Source organism: Schistosoma mansoni, chromosome 6 (assembly GCF_000237925.1).
Source record: "Schistosoma mansoni strain Puerto Rico chromosome 6, complete genome".
Lineage (NCBI taxonomy): Eukaryota > Metazoa > Platyhelminthes > Trematoda > Strigeidida > Schistosomatidae > Schistosoma > Schistosoma mansoni.
In genome coordinates, this window is record NC_031500.1 from 19,602,330 (window position 1) to 19,627,144 (window position 24,815).

The following is a 24,815-nucleotide window of genomic DNA, read 5'->3' on the forward strand; positions in this document are numbered from 1 at the left end:
GCAGTGCTCATCCACGAACCCGCACTCTCGAGATTCGAACCCAGGACCTACCAGTCTCGAGCCGTAGCCCTTAACCGATAGACCATTGAGCGGGTTCGTGGATGCGCACTGCTGAGGAGTCCCATGATAGGACGAAACGGCCGTCCAGTGTTTCCAGGTTTTCCATGGTGGTCTAGCTTCAATTGACTCACGCTTTCAACTATGAGAAATACTAAATCTCCACAAAAACCCCTTCTGATAATTTGAATAATGTTTATTGGCTTGAAGCTAATCAATTTTTGAACGACCCATGGATAAAATATTCGTAATGTTTTTAGTTCTACTTTATCAATTACTCATTCTTTTTATTATATATTTGTTTCTATTAATATAATTTTAGAATTCTAAAAATGTGAATATTAAAGATGATGTATTAAATCCTGAATTGCATCCATATGTTCAAGCTCAAATGGAAGTATTACGTTTAATGCCTGATATTATTTCAAGCATATCATTCCTGTGGAATACTCTTAATCAATCACCATTTTGTCAATTAAATAAAGGAAACTTCTACAAATCTACTTGTACAATGACTAGTCGTTATCCAGGTAGAAGACATATTATATTGACTGTGATTTTTTTTTAATGTATGTAAATACCCTGTTTTCTCTTCCTGTCAATTTCCTCTTGATATATTTACGTTGGATATATCTACTTGAATTGATCCATATTGATCCTCAGGTTGTAGCTGACTGACTGACTGTCCTCAGGTCTTAGGATGTTTAGAATTAAGTAATTCAAAGATTAGTTGATATATCTTCCATCATACATTTTACATTGGAGAATAATAAATTCATTGGTTACAACGCTATAGCATGAGCATTGTTCAATTTTCTTGTTTTAATAAGCGTATTCCATAAACTTCTACGTTTTTAAATAGATAATTACCTGCGTGGCTTAATAGCATAACACCTACTAGACAAAGGGGCAAACGTTGATTCAATGATTTCTTTTTAGGTTATCAATGAACAGTTGTATTCCATATTATGAGTCTAACCTTCATATTGAAAAAGAACCAATAGTACACCTTCAACTGCCTTGGTAACATTTTGACCTCTCTTATTTTGGTTTCATTGTAGTCAAAATATGTTGAATTCAACTCACACGTCCTCTTTTATCCAAGAATATTCCTCTAGTTTAATTAGTAAAGTTAGATCATACTCTAGAACTATTACCCCAAGCGATTTTTATTATAAAAAAAACTTTTAAAGCTTCAACTCCTAGCTTCCTTTACATTATTCATTGTTTGAGAGTTCAACCTTCAGTATTGTTCCGATGATTGGAACTAGTTAAACATATTTAGCTTGTGTGCAGCTGAAAGGAAAGCAACCAAACACAATTACCGAAATTATCATATTCTGGGATCATTAGCGTTCTTACTTTGTTGCAGTATAGATCAAACTACTGAATAATAGTAAGTAGTATCGTGCTATAAACAAAAACTGGAACAAATAATTGAAGCCAACAAGTAATAAACTCAGAAATAAGATATAGTGTAATCGAGATAAGCTATTCTCCCATTAGCTATATATATGAATTAATCTTAGTTTATCACTGGGAATTATCAAATAATCAGAAAGGAGTTAACTATCACTAATTATTTTAGTCATCACTTAATGGTATTTTCAAACTTTTCATTCAATATACTTTTTAGATAAAGAACATTGGTCGTTGTTAAACGCACCTATTCCTTCTGAACGTTTATCTCCATTAATTAGCCTTGGTTCAGCTACTCTTGTTCGTGGGGCTATTCGTCGGTTATTAAAGCCTATCGCAACACAACATCCAGATCTCTTATTGATAACAACTGCTGTAGCTTGGCCAAATACAACTTTTGATATTGAAACTGGTGGTCTGCTTGCTGGAGTTGATGCACTTATAAACTATGGCCCATTGGATATGCTTATACCTGTAAGAATGAAAAGGGATAATGGTACTTCAGGTAAGTATTCTCTATGTATGTATATGTAGAATGTAATGTACAGTTAGTCTCAAATCCATCAGAGTATTTTTTTATCCAACGACATAGTTACACATGATATCGTAAAACCGAAATACTGTATTCGGTGTAAAATACAGTGTCGCCATAAAAAGCAAGCTGAACATGGGAAATTAAGAAAATCTTTGATTTGTGTTTTGTACAGGTAACTGTACCCAACGGATAAAGACATGACCTATTGCTCGTAATAGTTTTGGAAGCTGTTAGAACCAGATAAATAATTATAATCTATAATTGGATTCATCACATGAAATCCATTGAGCATCTAACCAAGTGTATTCATTCTATTGATACTATATCAATTTCTTAATCTTTATGTTAATGTTATATGCGATAGCTTCGATTGATACACGTTTATACTGGATGATTTGTTGAACCCCTATCTTTCAGTAAAAAGAAAAAAAGTTCAATTTTCACGGACTTCAAGCATAGTTACAAAATTGCATTTGTCATCTTTAGGATTTAGTTATGATTATTTGGGCGAGACTATAATTTATGGATGACCTTTGAACAAATCTAACATGACCTTGAGAAATGTTATTATTTATTATTATTATTTTATTTAATCACATATATATTGATACAAAGGGCACCGGATACATATGCGCCACACAAAATTAAACATTTCACTTATTTGCGTGAGGGTTGTGATACTGCCCAGGTGCCCAAACCGAAGCAGGTGGTTTTCTTAGGGGACCACACCCCGAGCCTTTGACCTAAAGGTCTAACCCACAAGGCAGTGGAGCATTGTGAGGAGATGCAGTCCCATGGTAGCCGGTGACCAACGATTGATTCATACGCCATTTGTTCCTTCAGGATACTGGAGCCCATGTGCACCATTGATTTGGAATCAGGGTTTTCCAACTTCGCTAGATGGGTCCTCCATGAGAAATGTTAGCCAATCAGTAAACAGTCGGAAAAATATATTATACAAAACCAAATAATTAAACTGGATACACTTTTATGTGGTCCAAAAACTTGTCAAGGTTAGAAAAAGATTCAAAGGTTCCAAAATCGTAATGCATAACATAGAGGAACTCATCCATATGGCTCCATAATAGTTGGTCTCTTGAACCATGATAAGGTCACAAAAACCCTCTCAGCCTCGACCACATAGCTTCAATATGGTTTGTATGTCTCCGGTTGTGTAAATTTATCATTTTTATTATGGATATGTCCTTACAATACACATACCACTGAACAGCCGAAGCTTCAGTAATATCTGCGATTATTGCAGCCAATGTTACTGGTGCTTTTATTATACAGTTCTTGGCAATTATTATAATATGCCTCAGTCTCAATCTGGATCGAGCGATAAAGGTTCCTATTGTAGCTAACGTCATCCTTCGACATATATTACATCGATGGACAACATCACGGTAGTTTGCACAAGGTTTACAAGTCATTTAATACACGTAATTACAAATACAGCAACTTCTTAGTAGTCTCATTCGTTGTAGCCGCTTAATTGTCAAGTCTTCTCTATCGTACATGAGCATGAGGTACTGAAATTGGCACCGTGACCTTGAAATCCCTTAAACGCTTCTGATTGGCTCATCCTTAAATCATAGTTTCACCATTATTTGTTCATTGTTTCTAGTATATCTCTCTGTATTATATTTCATTGATAGAAACAAGTTACATTTCTTTCCCTCTATTTTCTCTCTTTATTTTAGAAATGTATTCTATTCCTTTACTACAAAAACAAATTAGTTTATTAGATTTAATTAGTGGTCGAACTTATGATGATAAACATTATGGTCCTATTATATCATCAACAATATTAATTAATAATCTACGAGATTCTATACGTCGTCCATTGAATAATTCATTTCTAGTACCAATCATTAATACTATTCAATGTTCTTATCATTCTACCTTAACATCTTCTACAATGGGTTCATATTCACCATCACAAGAAATACAAACATCATTGATAACAAGTGGTAGTAGAGTTATGGTTAGTTCGTTTGTTTGTTTTGTCTAAATTATATTTATGTTGTTTTCCCATTTGAATGAATAAATGAGAATTGTTTAGTAAAATGAATTCATTGATCATATTCTCATAATATTCAAGTTGGTGTGTGTTAGCTGAATGGAAACCCAAATGCCAAGATTGGGGAGGAGCCACCTTCCCTCTCGTAATGCTCTCACATAGCCACGCGTATATAGCCTCTACCAGGGAAGTGCTACTCCTAGGTGGACTTTCCGTGTCTATCAGCCCGGTTACAGTGCCGTACATTCGCTTTCCATCCTCCTGATTTCGTAAATAACAGTAGTGCCACGAGAACCAAACGAACGGTGCTTATGGGCTCCAGGATCTTGAGGGAACAAATGGCGTATGAATCAATCGTTGGTCACCGGCTACCATTGGACTGCATCTCCTCACGATGCTCCACTGCCTTGTGGATCAGATCTTTCGGTCAAAGGCTCCGGGTGTGGGCCCCTAAGAAAACCACCTGCTTCAGTTCGGGCACCTGGGCGGTATCACAGCCCTCAAGCAAATCGAATGAGATTTGTATGGCGCATATGTATCTGGTGCTTCCTTGTACCAATATTTATGTGTTTAAATAAATAAATATAAATAAAATAAAATAAATGACAACCGATCTTATGACATTTGTAAGGCGAAAGCTTGTGATAAAAGGAATATATATATATATGATCTGATTGGTTAGTTATTATACATTAAAAATATACATAATAATAGTCCATAAATTAGTCTTGGAAGTTACCGTTCCTTTGTAGTGTCGATGGATATATTAAGCCCATATACCATATTATAGTTTCTGGGCAGGCCAATTTATCTATCCATCTTGAGCCACGTTTTCACCCTGTTATTTATTCACTTATCAATCCTGATTGTTTTTTTTTATAAGAGCGTGTGTGTGTACACTTCTTACCCTATTCATCACATGCCTGTAACTTATATTTTATCTGACTATATATATCGATTGACGCTTGGTTAAAGCGAGTTGGCTTACCCGCCATGTCCAATGTGCGTCATTAAAGCTTCGCTCTCTCGAGTCGGCTTACCCGCCATCTCCAATGCGCATCATTTTCGCTTCTCTCCTATTCGCTTCATCCCTCTGATTTTCTATCCAGATCAATGAGTGTTCAAAATATATGTATTCAAAATCCGTTATTCATCAACGCGGAATAAGTGATGTATTACATACGCGAGTAAACAGGATGTATATTTTGACAACAATCATTCATACAATCTAAATTGGAGTCAGATTCTAACTCACTACACCTTTAGTCTTCATTCGGACATAATAGTTGTGTTGTTTATCTGCAGTAATGAACAGTATTTTTTTCTATTTAAAAGAGATAACTTCTATGTTGTCTTGTAAAGATAAAATAAGTATTGATTTTCTTAAACTACTTTTTTTCTTTATCAGAAGGGGTTACGTGGATATGATAGTAATTTCAATGATTGAGGTCATGAGTCAATTGAAGCTAGACCCACCATGGAAAGCGTGGAAGCACTAGATGATTGTTTCATCCTCTTGTGGGACTCTTCAGCAATACGCATCCACGATCCCTTCCATTGACTCATGATCTCAATCATTTATTCTCATTACTTATTCTTGTTGTTGTTGTTGTTTTTCTTTTTCTTTCTCTTTCCATTTAGTCAAATACAAATTCTGGAATAAATCTAATTCGTTTACAAACTAATTTATTACATTTATTTTATGCATGGCTTATTATGAAATCAGATTTTATATCATCTGATTTATTACTTATATTAATAAGAGATTTAATTAATTTACCAACAATTATTAATTATAATCATACTAATATAATGAATATAACAACTTCTACTACTACTACTACTACTACTAGTAGTATATTGGGCCTATCACCAGCAGGAATATTTATTCTTATCAAGTATGTTACATTTTGAGTTGTGTTTATTATTTGTTTTTGTTGTTTCGTGGTGTTTATGTTGATGGTGAATTGATTTGACACTGTTTACAAGCAAAGATGGATAGTGGCCAACAGTGGATGCGCGTTTCGTCCTATATGGGACTCATAAGTCGAATGTATCTGCATCAGAGTTGATGTTCACTCTGGGACTTGAACGCAGTGCCGTTCACTTCAAACGTCATAGCGTTGTTCACTTAGCTACTCAGTCCCGATAGCCACTAAGATGTGCAATGGGGTGAAGTTTAAATTCACTTGGTGTTGTTTGATTGTATCTTAGGTCTGTGATTGATTAGTCTCTTTTATATACTTGAGATCATGAGTTAATTGAAGCTAGACCACCATTGAAAACCTGGAAGCACTGGACGGCCGTTTCGTCCTATTGTGGGACTCCTCAGCAGTGCGCATCCACGAGCCCAGCCTCGCGAGATTCGAACCCGGGACCTAACAGTCTCGCACCAGAGCGAGGCGGGATCGTGGATGTGCACTGCTGAGGAGTCCCGCAATAGGACGAAACGGCTTTCCAGTGTTTCCGGGGTTTCTATGGTGGTCCAGCTTCAATTAACTCATGATCTCAACTATATAAAATTACTAAAATCTCCATGATACCCCCTTCTGATGATTAGTCTCTTATTGGCATATGTGCATCCTGTGCAGATTGCCTCTGTTATATCCCCCGGTGAATTACGAATGGTAACTTTTAGGTCTATTTATGGATCAATGTAATATGCCTATTTCCTATTGTACAATTATTACGTAACTGAACTATTCATATTCGTATTTCTCTTATCATTAGCTTTATTTTGGCCTTTGACTTATTATCATACGATTCTTGAGTTACAATCAGTTTATTGATTACTTTGGTTTGTATGAAAACCCAGTGTGTTTGTAAATAATGATTCATATTGCCGAGGCTGTTATTTTTGTCCTGGACTTAACTGGCTGGGCTAGGCAGAAAGCATGGCCGATACGCAATCAAGACTGCTCGTACGTATTTTATGTATCATTGGACGTTTATATATTAAGAGGGCACGCGCAAGCAATCGATATATCAAACAGACATCCATACGTTATAACAGCCTCGATATTACATGAAGTCACAAGCTATTTTAGCAAAGATTGATAGTGCCTAGCAGTGAAATCTAGAACGCGCGTTTCGTTCTATTTGAGACTTATCAACTGGATGTTTAGTGCATTTTTTGTGTCGCATATTATTCGAAAATAATATTCACTGTCACTTAATACTGCTATTTTGGTCAGTATCAGTGATACATGAAATATGCCAACATAGGGACTGACACAAATACTCAAGGTTTTAGCCTACTGCAGTACATTAGTATTATGAGATGCAATTAACAACCTGTATAGCAAATGGAATCGAATTACTGAAGATTTCTAAGATTTAGGAATGGAGTGAACGTAGAAGATTGAGTTCAAAAAATGAATACATTTGCACTGTAATGATCATAGAATTATGCGAAATCACACACCACATTTGTAAAATCTGACAACAATACATCGGATACACCATTTTTATATCTTCCTCGATTTTTGTATAATAAAATCTATCGTTCTTCTATTCCTGTTGCTACACCAACTATTTTTGTTTTCATTTCTCTTCTGTTTGTAAGAATCCTACTTCAATTCTTGATACACACTGCTTATATCTGTCCGTATATGTAGTACGCACTAAAACTTCACCTCTACTGACTATCTGAGACGTTACCTCGGCTCCCTAACGATTGATCACAGTTGATTCAGTTTGTGTTAGTAGGTTCCCGTCAGCCGCTTACAATGTGTAGTTTTCGAAAATCGAAGTTACAAAAGATATTGAAACATTATAGTTTGTAAACAGTCGACGAAAACCTAACGAAACAAAAGTGAATTCGTTTGGTTCTGCTTAAATCTATGTTCTTGTTTTCTTTAAAGTTGTAAAGAAATAGGTGCTTGGAATAAGTAATCTTTCGTAAATTCTAGGATATTCATAGGGATACTTCCTATATCTCCAGCACTCTTGAATATATTTTAAAAGATATATTTGAATATTGTTTGATATGTTTAATGCCTCTTTGACTTTTTCGTATGTCATGCTATACTACTTTGTAATAAATAGTAGGGTAAAGAGTACTTAAGCATTTCCTCGGTCTGGTAATTATACCTTATGGTACGCTGTTACCATGGCCATAATTCATCCTTGTTGTTGTGCAATAGTATTCTTTTCATTTTCATCCCATTTAGCCTCATTTTGTGCCCTTTATTATAAAGTTTTATTTTCATTTATAGCACTTCGATTTGTAAATGAAATGAGTTGCCATATAGTGATAACTCGATATTCCTAAATGATCTTTGTATTTATCTTGTATAAAAGATTTTGTTTGACTATCTTCTTTAAATGAGAATAATTAATTGTTATTTTTCTTTGAATGCTTTTTTTGTTAGAATCTTCAGCAAGTTTTTAGAAACATCCAATTTTAGCGATGACAAACGAGAACAAAAAGAGTTACAGGTATGTTGTCCACACTTCGTTCTTTATTTATTTATTTATTTACCTAAACACAAATATTTGTACAAGGAGGCACCAGATATATATGCGTCACACAAATCAAATGAGATTTGTGTGATGGCTGTGATACTTCCCAGGTGCCCAAACCGAATCAGGTGGTTTTCTTAGAGGGGCCACACTCGGAGCTTTTGACCTGAAGATCTGATCCACAAGGTAGTGGAGCATCATAAGGAGATGCAGTCTCATCGTAGCTGATGACTAACGATTGCTTATACGCCATTTGTTCCCTCAGGATACTGGAAACCATGTGTACCATTGGTTTGGAATCAGGGTTTTCCAACTCCCCTAGGTGGACGCGTCGTATCCGCAAACCCGTTTTCAGTGCCGGACATTCGCTTTTCGTCCTCTCAGTTTCGTAAATAATACCCCCGACACGAGAAGGCAGTGACTAGGACTCTCCTGACAGAGGCTATATACGTGTGGCCATGTGAGAGCATTTCGAGAGGAAGGGCTGACTCTTCCCGCCCGTCGGCCTTATTAGGGCATTTGGGGCGTAATCAACATACAATCTTTACATTTCCCAACTGGTGGTATTGACTTCTTCGGACGCTTACGTTATTTATGAAGAACGATTATTTAGTAGTATATATCATAATAAAGCATTCAAACAATGGATTTTATAAACACATTTGTTTCAAAGTTTAAGTCACATGTATGAATGTTTTCTTCATTTTTCGGTATTCGAGCTTTAATCTTCGGACTCTTTGATGAGATTCTGGATGGGTTTTTAGCACGAAACAAAAGTGATAAAAGCACTACTCTACTCTTAACTTTTCCGCTTAATTTCTTTATTTTCCTATTTAGGAATTATGTCATCGACTACTTGAAACAACAGCTGCTATTGCTGCATCTGCATTGCATCAACCATCATGGTTTCGTAAAACTTTACAAGTTCGTCAACTTGATGGTGATTTGACCAATTCATGTACATATTCTCAACCTTCAAACTCTATCGATTTAACTGATCGTATATCACTTTCAGGATCGGAAGTTTTTGAACCTATTAATAAATCTGATCAAATACGAAGTGGATCATCCGATTTAACAAATTCACATTCATTTGGACAATTTAATAATGCAAGTGATTCATTGGATGATGTAGAACAATCTTTTGTAAAAGATTTATATGATAAATCAATATCACTGCCATTGCCTTCATCATGTTATTCAAAATCACGGCATTGTAAGTTAGATACATTATTTGTTTTGTTTTTTTCGTTTCAATACTCTTATATTTATGTAGCGTTTTAATTATTCTAGGTTAAATGGAACAGCGAAGATAGACAAAACGACATTGTCGATGTGTGAAGTTTATGAAGGAGGAGAATAAGCTCACATTTATCATCATTAGTGTTCTCGGGTTGGTTGTTAGATCAGACGACATCACTTGGAGAAACATTTTAGTTAATCTACAGTTATGCTTCAGTAGAAATATATCGTAACACAACTTGAATGTAATGTTGATATTAATCTTACAAGTCTTTTTGATGTGAAGCAAGTGATTATTAATTTACAGAAGTTATTTGGTAGACTGGTTGAAACTGATTATTCATACTTACTAAGTATTCGCTAGTGATGTTCCATTACTAACACAACAATATAACCTATGAGTATAGGTATTGTCCTATGACAGATTGTCACCTTTCACCATTAATAGAGTGAATTAAATTCGATTAGTGAAAATATAACTCCTATAACAACTGTATACATTTGTATTCCTTGTCTACAGTGGCAGTGAACTGTTATTATTATTATTATTAGCTTTATTCAATATTATATTTTTGGTATAATATAGAATTCTCAGCACAACGTACTTCAACAAGTTTCCGTTTCTTACTTCTTCATCCTTCCTGACGATAAATATTGAGTGATCGCCAGTTAGAAGTTAGCAGCCCAGTCAATAGACATCTGGATAATGTACATTCTTCTCGCTGCATATTGCCAGCAACTACGGCCTTCTGTAACCTTTACAGCGAAAGGTTTTACACTTTTCAGAAACGCACCTGAATAGGTTGTGCGATTAATAGGCATAATGATAACTTTTTGAAATATCTAGATGACAGGAACAGGTAGCCCAGATGTTTAAACAAGCCGCCAATAATGGTATATCGTTATAAATTGAACTACTTGATAAAAAGTACAAGTATCTTTTGTTGTTTACGACTGAATGGCATGTTTCAGTTTTCAACAGTCAATAAAATCCATGGATTCATTTCGTCTTGGAATCTTCGTAAACTTACTCCTAAATCAGCCAACATTGGGTGTCTGAGTATGCGGTAGCTACATCATGTATAAGTTTTATAGTCTCATCGATCAACTAATCTTTCCTTTCTTAAACCCTACTTTTTATTCTGTCATTACTCACCACCTGATGTTTCCATTTTTTTTAAGGAAGTAGTTTATCGAAGACAACTTTTTTTTCAAATGTCACGCATTTTCAGCTTTAATCAAATGTTTTAAATGTTAAAAGATTATTTATTTTATTTGAACACATAAATATTGGTACAGAGGGGGCACCAGATATATATGCGCCACACAAATCTCATTCGATTTGTGTGAGGGCTACGATACTGTCCGGGTGCCCAAACTGAAGCAGGTGGTTTCCTTAGGGGGCCGCACCCCGAGCCTTTGACCTAAAGGTCTGATTCACAAGGCAGTGGAGCATCGTGAGGAGATGCAGTCCAATGGTAGCCGGTGATCTACAATTGATTCATACGCCATTTGTTCCCTCAAGATCCTGGATCCCATGTGCACCATTGATTTGGAATCAGGGTTTTCCAACTCCCCTAGGTGGTTTCACTGTGTTCAACGGCCCTGTTAAAGCGCTGGACATTCGCTTTTCGTCCTCTCAATTTCGCAAACAATAGGAATGCCACGAGAAGACAGTGAGTAGGACTTCCCTGTCAGAGACTATATACGCGTGACCATATGAGAGCATTTGGAGAGGGAGAGCGGACTCTTCCCACTCTCGGCCGTACCAGGGCATTTGGGGGCAGATGTTAAAAGAAAATTGTAATCTCTATGTTCGTCATCATTTTCATCGTGTCTTAGGATTTGATCTGCACTTGAGAAGGACCTGACATTCATGATATCGATCACCACCCGGTGATCAATCAATTGTAAATTATCCAACTATGGATAACATGAGATATGATAATAAACTGTAGTTTTGTTTTATGTTGCATCTGTCCATCGGTTACATATAATACTGAACCCCAATCTTTCACAAAATATGATTGTTTATTAAAATCTTTCAACTTTACGTAGTTTTGCTTATCCTTATACTAAAATTATTGTAAATCCTTCAATATATGGTCTATTTAATTTATCCTCTGGTTTTTGTATTGCTTTCCCACAATATTATAGCATCTGTGAATTTGTTGTCAAATGAAATAACGCGTATTCGAATGCGCAGCGATGTGACGATACAAGCTATTGAGTTGTTAACAGAGGTAGTTTTATTTTTCAAATAAGAAACCAATCTTAACCTGGGTTTTTTATTTTCATATCAGTCCCATTTATTTTGCTTTTATTTATCATCGTTATAAGTGTGTGTAAGAGTAAGGAGATTTGAGGACCAAATATTGTTCATTTTAATTCCTGACTAATACTTACTTACGCCTGTTACCCCTCGTCGATGAGCATAAGCCGCTTACCAGCATTCTCTATCCAGCTCTGTCCTGGGCCTTCCTTTCCAGTTCCTTCCAGTTGTTGTTCATCCTTTTCATATCTGCTTCTATTTCCCAAAGTAATGTGTTCTTTGGCCTTCCGGATTCCAAGTTAGGGCTTGCCTCGTGATGCAGTTTGGTGATTTCCGTAATGTATGTCCGATCCACTTCCAAGGTCTTTTCCTAATTTCCTCTTCAGCTGGATGCTGGTTTGTCCTCTCCAATAAAACGCTGTTGTTGATAGTATCCGGCCAATTGATGTTGAGTATTTTGCGTAGACAACTATTTATAAATACTTGTACCTTCTTGACGGTGGTTGTAGTAGTTCTTCACGTTTCAGCTCCGCACAGTAGGATTGTCTTTACGTTCGTATTGAAGATTCTCACTTTGAATTTAGTTGACAGTTGTTTTGAGTTTCATATGTTCCTCAATTGTAGAAATGCTGCCCTTGCTTTGCCAATCCTCGCCTTTACGTCTGCATCTGATCCTTCTTGTTCATCGATAATGCTTCTCAGGTACGCGAAGGATTCCACCTCTTCCAGAGCTTCCTCAACAAGTGTGAATGTGTTAGTGTTTGCTGTGTTGTATTTGAGGATCTTGCTTTCACGTTTGTGTATGTTGAGGCCTACTGATGCAGAGGCTGCTGCTACATTTGTTGTCTTTGTCTGTATTTGTTCGTGTGCATGAGATAGGAGAGCTAGGTCATCTGCGAAGTCCAAATCATCTAAATGATTCTGAGAAGTCCATTGTATTCCGTGTTTCCCCTGAGATGTTGAAGTCTTCATAATCCAGTCAATCACCAGAAGAAAGAGGAAGTGGGAGAGTAGACAACCTTGTCTGACTCCGGTCCCTACTGGGACCGGATTAATGGTTAACCGTTATCTGTCATACTATTAGAAAAATGGAGCTTTGTGAACGGTAATTTTAGCAATGTTGTTTACTTCAACTCGATCGCTTTATTCATGTAGCTTTGTAGAAAAAAAAATCATTTTCACAAATATTGAAAGTAGCCTTCTTTGATTGTAAAGAACGACAATGTACACTACGACGATGATGAACCATCCACTATAGAGAACTCAGCACAACTTCGGTTCTTTTCTCAAGTCATGTATCTTCACAACCATGTTTAACCAACATGGAAATCACTTAACTGATTTTCTACTTAGTTTATCATGGAAAATTTTGTTATGAGTTACGTGCAATAATTTAAGTTTTCGGACATCTTTGTACAGATCTAAATTCATAAAAGAATAATGTGAAATGTAAGCGAAAATAATTCTACTGACCTACAGTTTGGCTCTTATCGTGGATTAACCTGTGACTGGGAAACTACTGGATATTACAGAGCACTAAACTGGTTTTACTTTCTAAACACTTAAGCAAAATGTATCCACGATAACTGGATAATAAGTCAAACACAGAATCGTCAGGTTATATGAAGAACGTTCTTCCTTCCTATACTATATCCTTATATACAACCTATCTTTTATATACTACCACCAATACATTAACTATTTCTATGAATCCGGTGTTCATCTTGTTGTGCTAACGAGGTATGGCAACTTGGACCGATGCATAAATGTGCCTGGTCCTACGTTGTAACTGACTGACTGACTGATGAAGAAAATTCACATATTGACAAATAACTTTTATAGTTTGTAACTGGAACTCCTCCACTATCACTTCTAATATTTTGTTAAACAAGAATAACGAACATTGTGGAATGAAGTGAACTCATTTCATTTCATTGACTCATTCATACACCTACTGATTTGTGCAAATAAATGAAATCTTTTGCAATTGTAATTCGTTATTGACACTTCACAAACGTTTGTCAAGGAAACCAACTGCATGAAATCGTCCAGTATTGAACTATGTACACTGTCGACTTTCATATTCCTGTTACCCAGTCTGGCAAAAGTAACTTAGAACCTAACATGTACCCCGGCTCAGTATATAAATAAAAGTTTTATGATATTGAGCTCCTTCTACCGGCAGAAATTGAGTTCCAGTTATATATGATGAAGATCTCTTCTAGGTAATTACTATGGTCAAGGAGAACAGCCAATGTTTTTCACTGTTATTCCTCATTTATATGTTTTGTCCTTTGAAGAAATCTCTTAGCCATGTTCAGTTTTACAATTTTGTAATATGATTTGAAGTTTGCGCCATTTCAAAATTGCTTCTTTGTTTTTGATTCTTTCCAACCTTTGCGGGGGGGGGGGCTGCGATCTTTTAAAACTTACACAGAATATGGCTATATTTTTGGATTTAGTATATAAAAGTGATGAAAAAGATCGTGTATCAACATTTTTAAACAATATTTTGTGCAATATTTTTCCTTATCTTCGTGTTCGAACGTAAGTTCATTTTGATTCAATATGATGATGTAATTGTGTCATTATTTTTTATCTTTTTTTAAATAAAATATAACTCACAGTTTCTTCGTGGCGGGGGTGTTGATTACGAAATTGAGAAGACAAAAAGCAAATGTTCGGCGCTTTAACCGGGTTGATGGAGACGGAGGTTTCACCTTGGGGAGTTGAAAAACCCTAATTCCAAACCAATGGATGTATATGGGCTCCAGAATCGTGATGCAACGAATGGCGTATGAACCTATTGTTGGTCACTGACTACCATGGGAGTATATCTCCTGACATTGCTCTACTGCCTTGTGGACTAGACCTTCAGGTCATAGGCTCGGGTTTTGGCCCCCTAATAAAACCATCTACTTCAGTTTGGGCACCCGGGTAGTATCCCAACCCTCACACAAATAGAATGATTTATGTGGCGCATATGTGTTTGGTGCCTCGTTGTGCCAATGTTTATATGTTTAAATAAATAAAACATACAATTTATAGTGCTGAATTCATAGACAGACATTCGAAATTTACTTGTGTGTTTCTGGATATTGTTTACATTCATCTTCTCGGCAGTGACTAGGATATAACTTAGCCTTCAGTTTAAGGGTATCTGAAATCATCTACAGCTAAGAAGAACCAGAAATATATCACAATGTTGAGAGTTGTCTACTTCCAAGTATTATTAATAATATTACTGTGTTCGTAATTGTTATTCTAGCATACAACAACAGGTTGTGAAATTGTTGATAAAGAGACTTGCTTACTTTTATTGATCGAATGGAAGTACGTTGGTTAATGTAGGTTGAGATATCTATTGTTCTGATGTTGTTTGAATTTAGTGTTTATAAATTTAAAACTATAATTCAGCATTTTAACTCCCATCATGATGATCTACACTATTATTCACAAAGAGTACAAGCCACTAAATTTTCATGAGCAAAGATGACAACAGCCTAATGCACTACCTGTTACCTACATCACAAAGTGTGGTTCGACTCAGTACTTGTTAAAGTTTTACTGTGTAAGAACTAATCAGTTAGTATTATTCTCTTTCCATTCCAACAATTTTCAGTATAATCATTAAAGTTGGATTAACTGACGCCTTCTAAATGCCCTGGTACGGTCGAGAGTGGGGAGAGTCCGCTCTCTCTCGAAATGCTCTCACATGGTCACGCGTATATAGTCTCTGACAGGGAAGTCCTACTCACTACCTTCTCGTGGCATTCCTATTGTTTGCGAAATTGAGAGGACGAAAAGCGAATGTCCAGCGCTTTAACAGGGCCGTTGAACACAGTGAAACCACCTAGGGGAGTTGGAAAACCCTGATTCCAAATCAATGGTGCACATGGGATCCAGGATCTTGAGTGAACAAATGGTGTATGAATCAATCGTTGGTCACCGGCTACCATTGGACTGCATCTCCTTAAGATGCTCCACTACCTTGTGGATCAGATCTCTAGGTCAAAGGCTCCGTTTGTGGCCACTTAAGAAAACCACCTGCTTCGGTTTGGGCACCTGGGCAGTATCACAGCCCTCACACAAATCGAATGAGATTTGTGTGGCGCATATATATCTGGTGCCCCTTTCTACCAATATTCATATGTTTAAATAAATAATAAATGTTTGTATATTGCCATTTTCTAATCTTGTATTCATTATCTTCCTACATTATATTATTCATATTTTCCTTCTATTTGAATGACAAAAAATTTAATCCTTTTTAGATTAAATAATTCAGATCATTTTACTGTAGCCAGTAAATTAATTGCATCTATTAGTAGTTATCAATATACACGAAAATCATGGCGTCGTGATGTTTTGGATTTATTTTATGAACCAATATTTTTTCAAATGAGTCCAGTTGCATTACAAAGTTGGAATTTAATTATTGACAATTTAATGACACAAGATAAAAGTACATTTAAAGAAGCATTAGGTATGTGAACTGTTTTTTTTTTTGGGGGGGGGTATATCATGTGAAGTAGTTTTGATATGCCTGAGATTCCCCCAACAAACATAGACTTTGCTCATCGTCTTGTTTAACAAAACATATATTTTTCGTTACCTCCTCGAAATCATAGAATCATCGGTTATTAAGACACCACCATATATCTGTTAGTTACAGAAAAGCGAGTAATTTTCACTTCATTTTGGAATTAAATTTTTCCTTTATTTCAATACCATAGCAAATTCAAGCATCCTCAATTATGAAGTGCAGGTAATTTTTTTACGAAAATCATACTACTTGTAAATATTAAGTAGTGTAATTGTCCTTACATGATTTTCGGAGCTCGAATTGACGATTCTTTGACAACCGAGCTTGATGGTCCCTCTTTTATCTACATTCCCGTTGGTAGTAACTAACATGTTATGGATTTCTGTCTTCTATTAAAAAAAATATCCTGGTTGTTAGAAACATATCAGTTTTTGAGTGATGAATTAACTAATGATATACATAAACCTATCACATTTCTTGAACTAAACTGTTTTTTCTTATATCACTAAACTTTCGTGCAGAGGGACTTGATTTACGACTGATCGGTCACTGAGGAGTAACTAGAGATATAAAGCTATCAGTTCAGTTTCAATGTGTTTATTAGTCTAAGTGACTTGACGTCGAGTTCACTATATTGAGATATTAGATGGTTAGAGGTAGTCAACATAAAACAATAAACCTAGTTTTTGTGCTCTTTGGTACTTGTCAGCAAGGCGTACTTGTCATCTGGAGTTGGTGCTCCTTGTTCGGTTCTATCCCGAGTCAGTCAGCCTTACAGTCAATAGTAAAGGACTAGACAGGTACGACATCGCTCACTATTCAGTGATCAGTTAATTGCACATGTTTCAGTCCTACAGGAGATCATTCACGGCACGCATAGCTCAGTAGTGACGTCTCAGATTTTGAGACTGCATGACATGGTGTTAAATCTCCGGAAAGACACCAATTACTTTAAAATTGAAAGTATACCTCTCTGATTTGTTCATTCTATCCTTCGTCTTCTCGTCAGCTTGAAAAAGCCTAAAAGTTGAAATCATAATAAAGTAATCGCGATGAGAACGGTAAATGATTATGTGTATAATTGTTATAATTAGAACTGAAATGCCTACCTAGTAACTTAATTTTGGTTCTAATTATGCTGATTACTCATTCAATCATTTACTCCTGTCACGGTTAAATAATCTTTTTTTCCTTTATTGTGATAATTGATATTTATAACATCTATTGTTTTTCGAACATCCATCTAAACTTCATTTTCTATAGTATGATAAACCAGAACATAGGTTGTTCAAACACCAGATTACTTTCTCTACCGTTTGGAGCAAAGATAATCAGTGGAGTAGTTGAAATTCATAACTGTCTAAGACACGTAATCCTGATTTACTGAATCGAAACTGACACCCCTACTCAAAATAGTTGTCATTAAGAGTCCGACGCAGGTTACCTGGTTGCCGTTTCAGATAAAGTAAACAGTTTTCTTGAATATGTCCCGTTAAATTGTCAAATAATTATGTCACTGCCCGCTTCTACTTTGATATGGTGTTAATGCTTACATATCGTGATGACATAATGGAGGTATGTTGGCTTGAACGCTTGTTTCTTTCAGGTCCTACCACGCCAGGCAGGTTGGTACTTAGATAAGAAGTATGCTTTCACTATGTGTTATCCTGGGAGTGTAAACTGGCTATACACCCCTAACAGCACTTAAGACCCACATTTCGCAATCAAATCCTTACTTCACTTACTGTTTGTTTTATACCTAAGATAGCAAGTCGATGAAGTATGCAGTATCCTTTTTTTTCGAATTTCCTTCCAGCTCGTCTTGTATTCGCTCAACCGGGTGGTTTAAATTTATTTACTAGTAAAGAGAGTGAATATGATCAACGTGCTGCCTGTTTGAAAAAATTATCTTATCTAGTCTATGCAAGCGAACCGGATCAATATGCGAAAGCAATGCCTGATTTATTAGGTACGTGTATGGTTGTCAAAATGATTTTTCAATGTTTTTCATTCATTCCCTCCGTCCATTAATAGTTGTTTTAGCTAGCTAGTTAACAAGGTGATAACCTTGGATAATTAACCTAGACCTTATCCTCTATGTCAGAATATTTCCCACTTATATCATCCATTCTATTACTATTATTACAATTATCTCTTTGATAAATTGGGATAACGCTATAAAAAGACAAAAATTACTAGAGCTATGCTACATATATGAGCACAACACATTTCGAACAGTCTGATGTATTGCGCTAATATATCACGTAGTTCCGATAATCTACACTATCCAAATTACAACTATTCTCGAAGCTGGTTGGTCCTGGGTTCGAATCTCGCGGGTGCGGGATCGTGGATGCGCACTGCTGAGGAGTCCCATAATAAGACGAAACGGCCATCCAGTGCTCCCACGTTTTCCATGGTGGTCTAGCTTCAATTGACTCATGATTTCAACTATAAAAATAATGATCTATCTAAAAATCTATTTGGAGTCCTCGATACTTCTGTTTTCCAGTAGTAATTTGTAGATGTAGTACAGGAACTTCGATCAAAACATGTTGTGTTGTCATTATGACTTTTACATTGTTCAATATATCAACTAGATCATTTTTACTCTTTGTCTGATTGTTCTATTATTTCCTTTTCTCTACAGAACGTCTTGCTGAATGTTTACGTTTAGGTCAAGGCATCATTCCAGTGGTTCATACTCAAGTATTTTTATTTGCTCGTGTCTTAATATCTCGTATGTCAGCTATACAACTGAATTCTTTATGGCCTATAGTTGTACCGGAATTGGTCAGTTTAATAACTTTGCTTCTTTTTCTTTTCTACCTAATTATTTGTTTTAATGAATGAATATATTTTTTAAACGTCGTATCTCTTGCCATTTAGTGATGCCTGAATGTGCATCTGTGTACTTGTTGCCCATGATCATCTATCGGTGTGGAAGAGTCCTCATAAATAGTTTGGCTGTATTTCTTCTCATATGAAATGTATCTTTTTTTAGTTAGTTGTACCTTTCACTACTATTGTAAATTTCAGTATTTTATTTATTTTTATTTAAACACATAAATATTGGTACAGAGGGGGCACCAGATATATATGCGCCGCACAAATCTCATTTGATTTGTGTGAGGGCTGTGATACTGCCCAGGTGCCCAAACCGAAGCAGGTGGTTTTCTTAGGGGACCACACCCCGAGCCTTTGACCTAAAAGTTTGATTCACAAGGCAGTGGAGCATCGTGGGAAGATGCAGTCCAATGGTAGCCGGTGACCAACGATTGATTCATACACCATTTGTTCACTCAGGATACTGGAGCCCATGTGCACCATTGGTTTGCAATCAGGGTTTTCCAACTCCCATAGGTGGACTTTCCGTGTCCACCAACCCGGTTAAAGCGCCGGGCTTTCGCTTTTCGTTCTCTCAATTTTGTAAACAACAGTAATGCCACGAGAAAGCAGTGAGTAGGACTTCCCTATCAGAGGCTATAAACGTGTGGCCATATGAGAGCATTTCGAGAGGGAGAGCGTACTCTCCCCACTCTCAGTCATACCAGGGCATTCGGGGGCGCAGTAACCAAAATATGACTTTAAAATTTAAAGCAAATTAAGAACTGATTACACAGTTTAATCAGAACACATATTTGGCCCACATATATACATGATTTGTTTAGTATAGCTAGAAAGATATCTTTAAAGAACCTAATCAGCTACTTATAAACTGATATCTTCACTGATGTTTCCATGATAATTGTTATAAGATGATTTTGATTATGATATTCAAACTGCGTATCGGAAGTACTTCCCACCTTCAATTAGTGTGTTCTCAACGATTTAGACAGTTTAAAGACAATGACCACTGATTTTTTCACCTTCCAATTCCTATGATGTTCTCCTTTTTCATATTATAAGTTCTTTTTCTTTTATATTTATTATATATTTTGTAGTTCCTCACATTCAAATCCTTATCTCAAGCAATTCAAGAATGGTGAGTTTTTTTCCTGTGTATTTTTTTTCTCTAGTATAGAGTGAACTTTCTAATTGAAATGTATGTTCACATTTCATAGTTAGGGGTTATTTATTATATCATTCATTGGGTGATTTAGGACTCACGCTTTCAACTATGAAAATACTAAATCTCCACAAAACCCCTTCTGATAATAATAATAATATGCTCACTAGTGACTGACTTCGAGAGGTATTTCTTGGAGTTCTAGTGAGAAGCAGTGACCAGTGGAGTTCAAACCACGTCTGTTGTGAGATATCAACTCACTGAGGACAATTGGTGAATGGTTGTTCAACTTCGTGGATTGGTTGAAGTTAGACATCAATACCGTTGGATGCCGACCAGCTCAGTGGTCTATCGGTTAAAGGCTCTGGTGCGAGACTGGTAGTTCCTAGGTTCGAATCTCGCGAGTGAGGGATCGTGGATGCACACTGCTGAAGAGTCCCATAATAGGACGAGACGGTCGTCTAGTGCTTCCAGGTTCTCCATGGTGGTCTAGCTTCAATTGACTCACACTTTCAACTATGAAAATACTAAATCTCCACAAAACCCCTTCTGATAATAAGAAAAGAAGGTTATCTAATATATACATGGCATTTAACCTTCTACAATTTCTCCATAACTTTCGGCCACAATTTTTTGTTGGAATTCGTCTACTTCCTTTTTAACTTATCAATCTATTCCATTCATCGGTTTATGAATGGTTTAACTTGACCATTTCGATCTTTAGAATGTCATCTCTACTATGCTATGATATGTGTAGATTAACTTGGCTTGTCGCATGCAGTGTATACTTGCCGAAAAGAGCGATTTAAATTTGTCCCTCCCAAATGTCTTACCCACCTCCAACATCATTTCCTAATATCCTCTTCGACTGGAAGCGGACTTGTTCTCTGCCACAGTAGATTGTTTCTAATGGTGTCCGGCCAACGGACATCGAGTATCATGCATAGACAACTATTTATAAATATATGTATATGTTTGATAGTAGTTTTAGTAGCTATCCAACTTTTACCCCCGTACAATGAAATTGTCTTAACGTTTGTACTCAAAAAATTTGACTTTGATGTTGGTTGACAGTTCTCTCAAGTCCCACCTGTTTTTTAACTGTAGGAATGTTACCTTTGATTCGCCAGTTCGTGCCTTCACATCTGCATCAGAGTAATAATTACTATAGTTACAAGGAATATAGTCGTATACAAAAAATCGTTTGCAACCCCCGAATGCCCTGGTACGGCCGAGAGTGGGGAGAGTACGCTCTCCCTCTCGAAATGCTCTCATATGGCCACACGTTTATAGCCTCTGATAGGGAAGTCCTACTCACTGCTTTCTCGTGGCATTACTGTTGTTTACAAAATTGAGAGAACGAAAAGCGAAAGCCCGGCGCTTTAACCGGGTTGGTGGACACGGAAAGTCCACCTATGGGAGTTGGAAAACCCTGATTGCAAACCAATGGTGCACATGGGCTCCAGTATCCTGAGTGAACAAATGGTGTATGAATCAATCGTTGGTCACCGGCTACCATTGGACTGCATCTCCTTAAGATGCTCCACTACCTTGTGGATCAGATCTCTAGGTCAAAGGCTCCGTTTGTGGCCACTTAAGAAAACCACCTGCTTCGGTTTGGGCACCTGGGCAGTATCACAGCCCTCACACAAATCAAATGAAATTTGTGAGGCGCATATTTATCTGGTTGTTGGGATGACCCTGTAATTTTCTCGCAAGCGACATGACAAGCCCGTGAGTCATCAAGGAGCATTTCAACCAAGAGTCATCAAGGAGCATTTCAACCAATCAGCAATTAATTAGAAGTTATGTGAAGTTATGGTTCTAAAATAACGAGAATGAAAAAGTCACATGTGGAGATCCTGATTGGCTGATTAACACACTGCTACTATGTTTAGCAGTATTCTAGAACTTTCAGTAAAACTCAAGGACTCTTAAATTACTATAAAATCCCTATATTTTCTGTACATGAATGAACCTTGTAGTAAAGTGCTTCCCTCACACTTTGTGCCTTTTCTCTGGTCTTCAAGTCGGTGTATAGTTCTAGCTCGGGGATACGGAACTAGCTTAGGGAAGCGAATATAGGCGTTCACAATCGGCCAGACGTAACACTGGTGCTTCCTTGTACCAATATTTATATGTTTAAATAAATAATAATAAATTGCAGCAAAAATGTATTAAACTTCAGTCCAGTTGTTCTTTATCATATTGAACATGTTTTATTCAATGTTGTCGTGTTAATTTAAAATCTTCATTCGTTAACAAGTTCTGCCTCCCCCCACCATTTTTTGCACTTTTTTAGCGTTTCTAAAATTCAATCAAGAAAAGTTAAACCTGATACCACCACGTCATCGTCATCATCATCGTTTCTGTCTACTTCACAAATGAATTTATATATTAGTGCATGTAAATTATTGGCTACTAGTTTATTATATCCAGAATATAGGCTGCCACAATTTTCCTAGTAAGTAATAATCTGTATTTCATAAATGTGAATTGTTGGATTCAATCAATTAATACCGGAATCTAGATTGTATGATAAAGATACAACAGTTCTTTGGATATTCCTTTTTTTTATTACCGGTGATATATGTGGTCATTCTAGGGCATAGTACACGTCTGAACATTACAATATGTTTATCATATTTTTTGAAACACTCATTATGGGCATACATTAATACATATCATCATGTGGGACTCCTCAGCACCGTTGGATGCCAGCTCAGTGGTCTAGAGATTAATCGTTCGCACGTGAAACTGATAGGTCCTGGGTTCGAACCTCGCTAGGTGGGATCATGAATACGCACTACTGAGGAGTTCCACATTAGGACGAAACAACCGTCCAGTGCTTCCAGGTTTTTTATAGTGGTCTAGCTTCATTTAACCCTTGAATTCAACTATAAAAATACAATTAGTGTTTAGTTTTTTCTCCTTATTTTTTTTAATTTAAGTACTGGTTTACCTTTTCAAGCAAAGTTATTCAGAATATTATCAATATTCAATACACATATAGTATTCAGTACTTTTAGCTGTTCTTCATTTAGCGTTTAAGTATTGCATATCAAAGATTTTATTTCAAGCTCATAGAGTGATACATTTATATCAGTCAGTTACAACGTAGAACTTCGTACGTACGTACATCAGTTTAAGTTGCCATACCACATTAGCACAGAGATGAAGTTGTCGATTCAAATCCCATAGTGGTAGAAGTAGTAAGAGTATAAGCATTGATGTGAAAGATTAGGGTTTGAAAATGTTATTGAAGGAGTATAACACAGTGAAATAAATTTCGAGAGAGAAAAAAGATAGAGACATAAAGAATTCAGATGATTAGAATTCCGTAGAGCACGAGGAGTGGACGCACCTTCGCCATTGCGAACGATTTTGAGCCATGTCATTCAAGGTCTCTAACCATCGGTTGCTATCATCTCGCGAATCCCAAACAAGTAGTCTACACCTATCAGCATGGCTCAGTCCATAGGTAACTTTTAGTAGTTACCATTAATTGAATGCTTCATTTGGATGCTATATATATGTAAAATAAGATCTCCTTTCTAGTATTAATAATACTAAGTTTTGTTTACTTGATCTGTTTTTTTTTCAAATTTCAGTTATCAATGGGCATTTGTCAAAGATTTAACTTTTGATCATTTAACTAACCAAGAAGAAATGACAAATGTCACTACATTGAATAACGACAACAATAGAAGAACATCGTTTCTTCCATTCCTTTCCGATGTTCTAACACAAATTGAAGTAAGTTTTATCAAAATGATTACATTTCATTTGTAATTGAAAGTGTTGTGATAAACATCAATTATTTGAAACGCGAATATAATTTAAATTCATATATTCGCGTTTCAAATAATTGATGTTTATCACAACACTTTCAATTACAAATGAAATGTAATCATTTTGATAAAACTTACTTCAATTTGTGTTAGAACATCGGAAAGGAATGGAAGAAACGATGTTCTTCTATTGTTGTCGTTATTCAATGTAGTGACATTTGTCATTTCTTCTTGGTTAGTTAAATGATCAAAAGTTAAATCTTTGACAAATGCCCATTGATAACTGAAATTTGAAAAAAAAACAGATCAAGTAAACAAAACTTAGTATTATTAATACTAGAAAGGAGATCTTATTTTACATATATATAGCATCCAAATGAAGCATTCAATTAATGGTAACTACTAAAAGTTACCTATGGACTGAGCCATGCTGATAGGTGTAGACTACTTGTTTGGG

General features: G+C 36.2%; 1 protein-coding gene across 1 annotated transcript in view; it reads left to right on the forward strand.

Annotated features, from left to right (window-relative positions):
• Positions 1-24,815, forward strand: part of Smp_164130 (dopey-related) — a gene marked incomplete at its 5' end in the record, with an annotated part of 67,740 nt that overhangs the window by 38,069 nt on the left and 4,856 nt on the right. The window contains 14 exons of the mRNA XM_018798534.1: positions 405-587; positions 1,694-1,981; positions 3,715-3,998; positions 5,676-5,932; positions 8,408-8,474; positions 9,336-9,714; positions 11,898-11,983; positions 14,450-14,559; positions 16,287-16,498; positions 18,375-18,527; positions 19,209-19,351; positions 20,503-20,543; positions 22,870-23,031; positions 24,179-24,323. Of these exons, the coding sequence (XP_018653466.1) occupies positions 405-587; positions 1,694-1,981; positions 3,715-3,998; positions 5,676-5,932; positions 8,408-8,474; positions 9,336-9,714; positions 11,898-11,983; positions 14,450-14,559; positions 16,287-16,498; positions 18,375-18,527; positions 19,209-19,351; positions 20,503-20,543; positions 22,870-23,031; positions 24,179-24,323 (2,510 nt within the window). The remainder of the gene's footprint in view (positions 1-404; positions 588-1,693; positions 1,982-3,714; positions 3,999-5,675; positions 5,933-8,407; positions 8,475-9,335; positions 9,715-11,897; positions 11,984-14,449; positions 14,560-16,286; positions 16,499-18,374; positions 18,528-19,208; positions 19,352-20,502; positions 20,544-22,869; positions 23,032-24,178; positions 24,324-24,815) is intronic.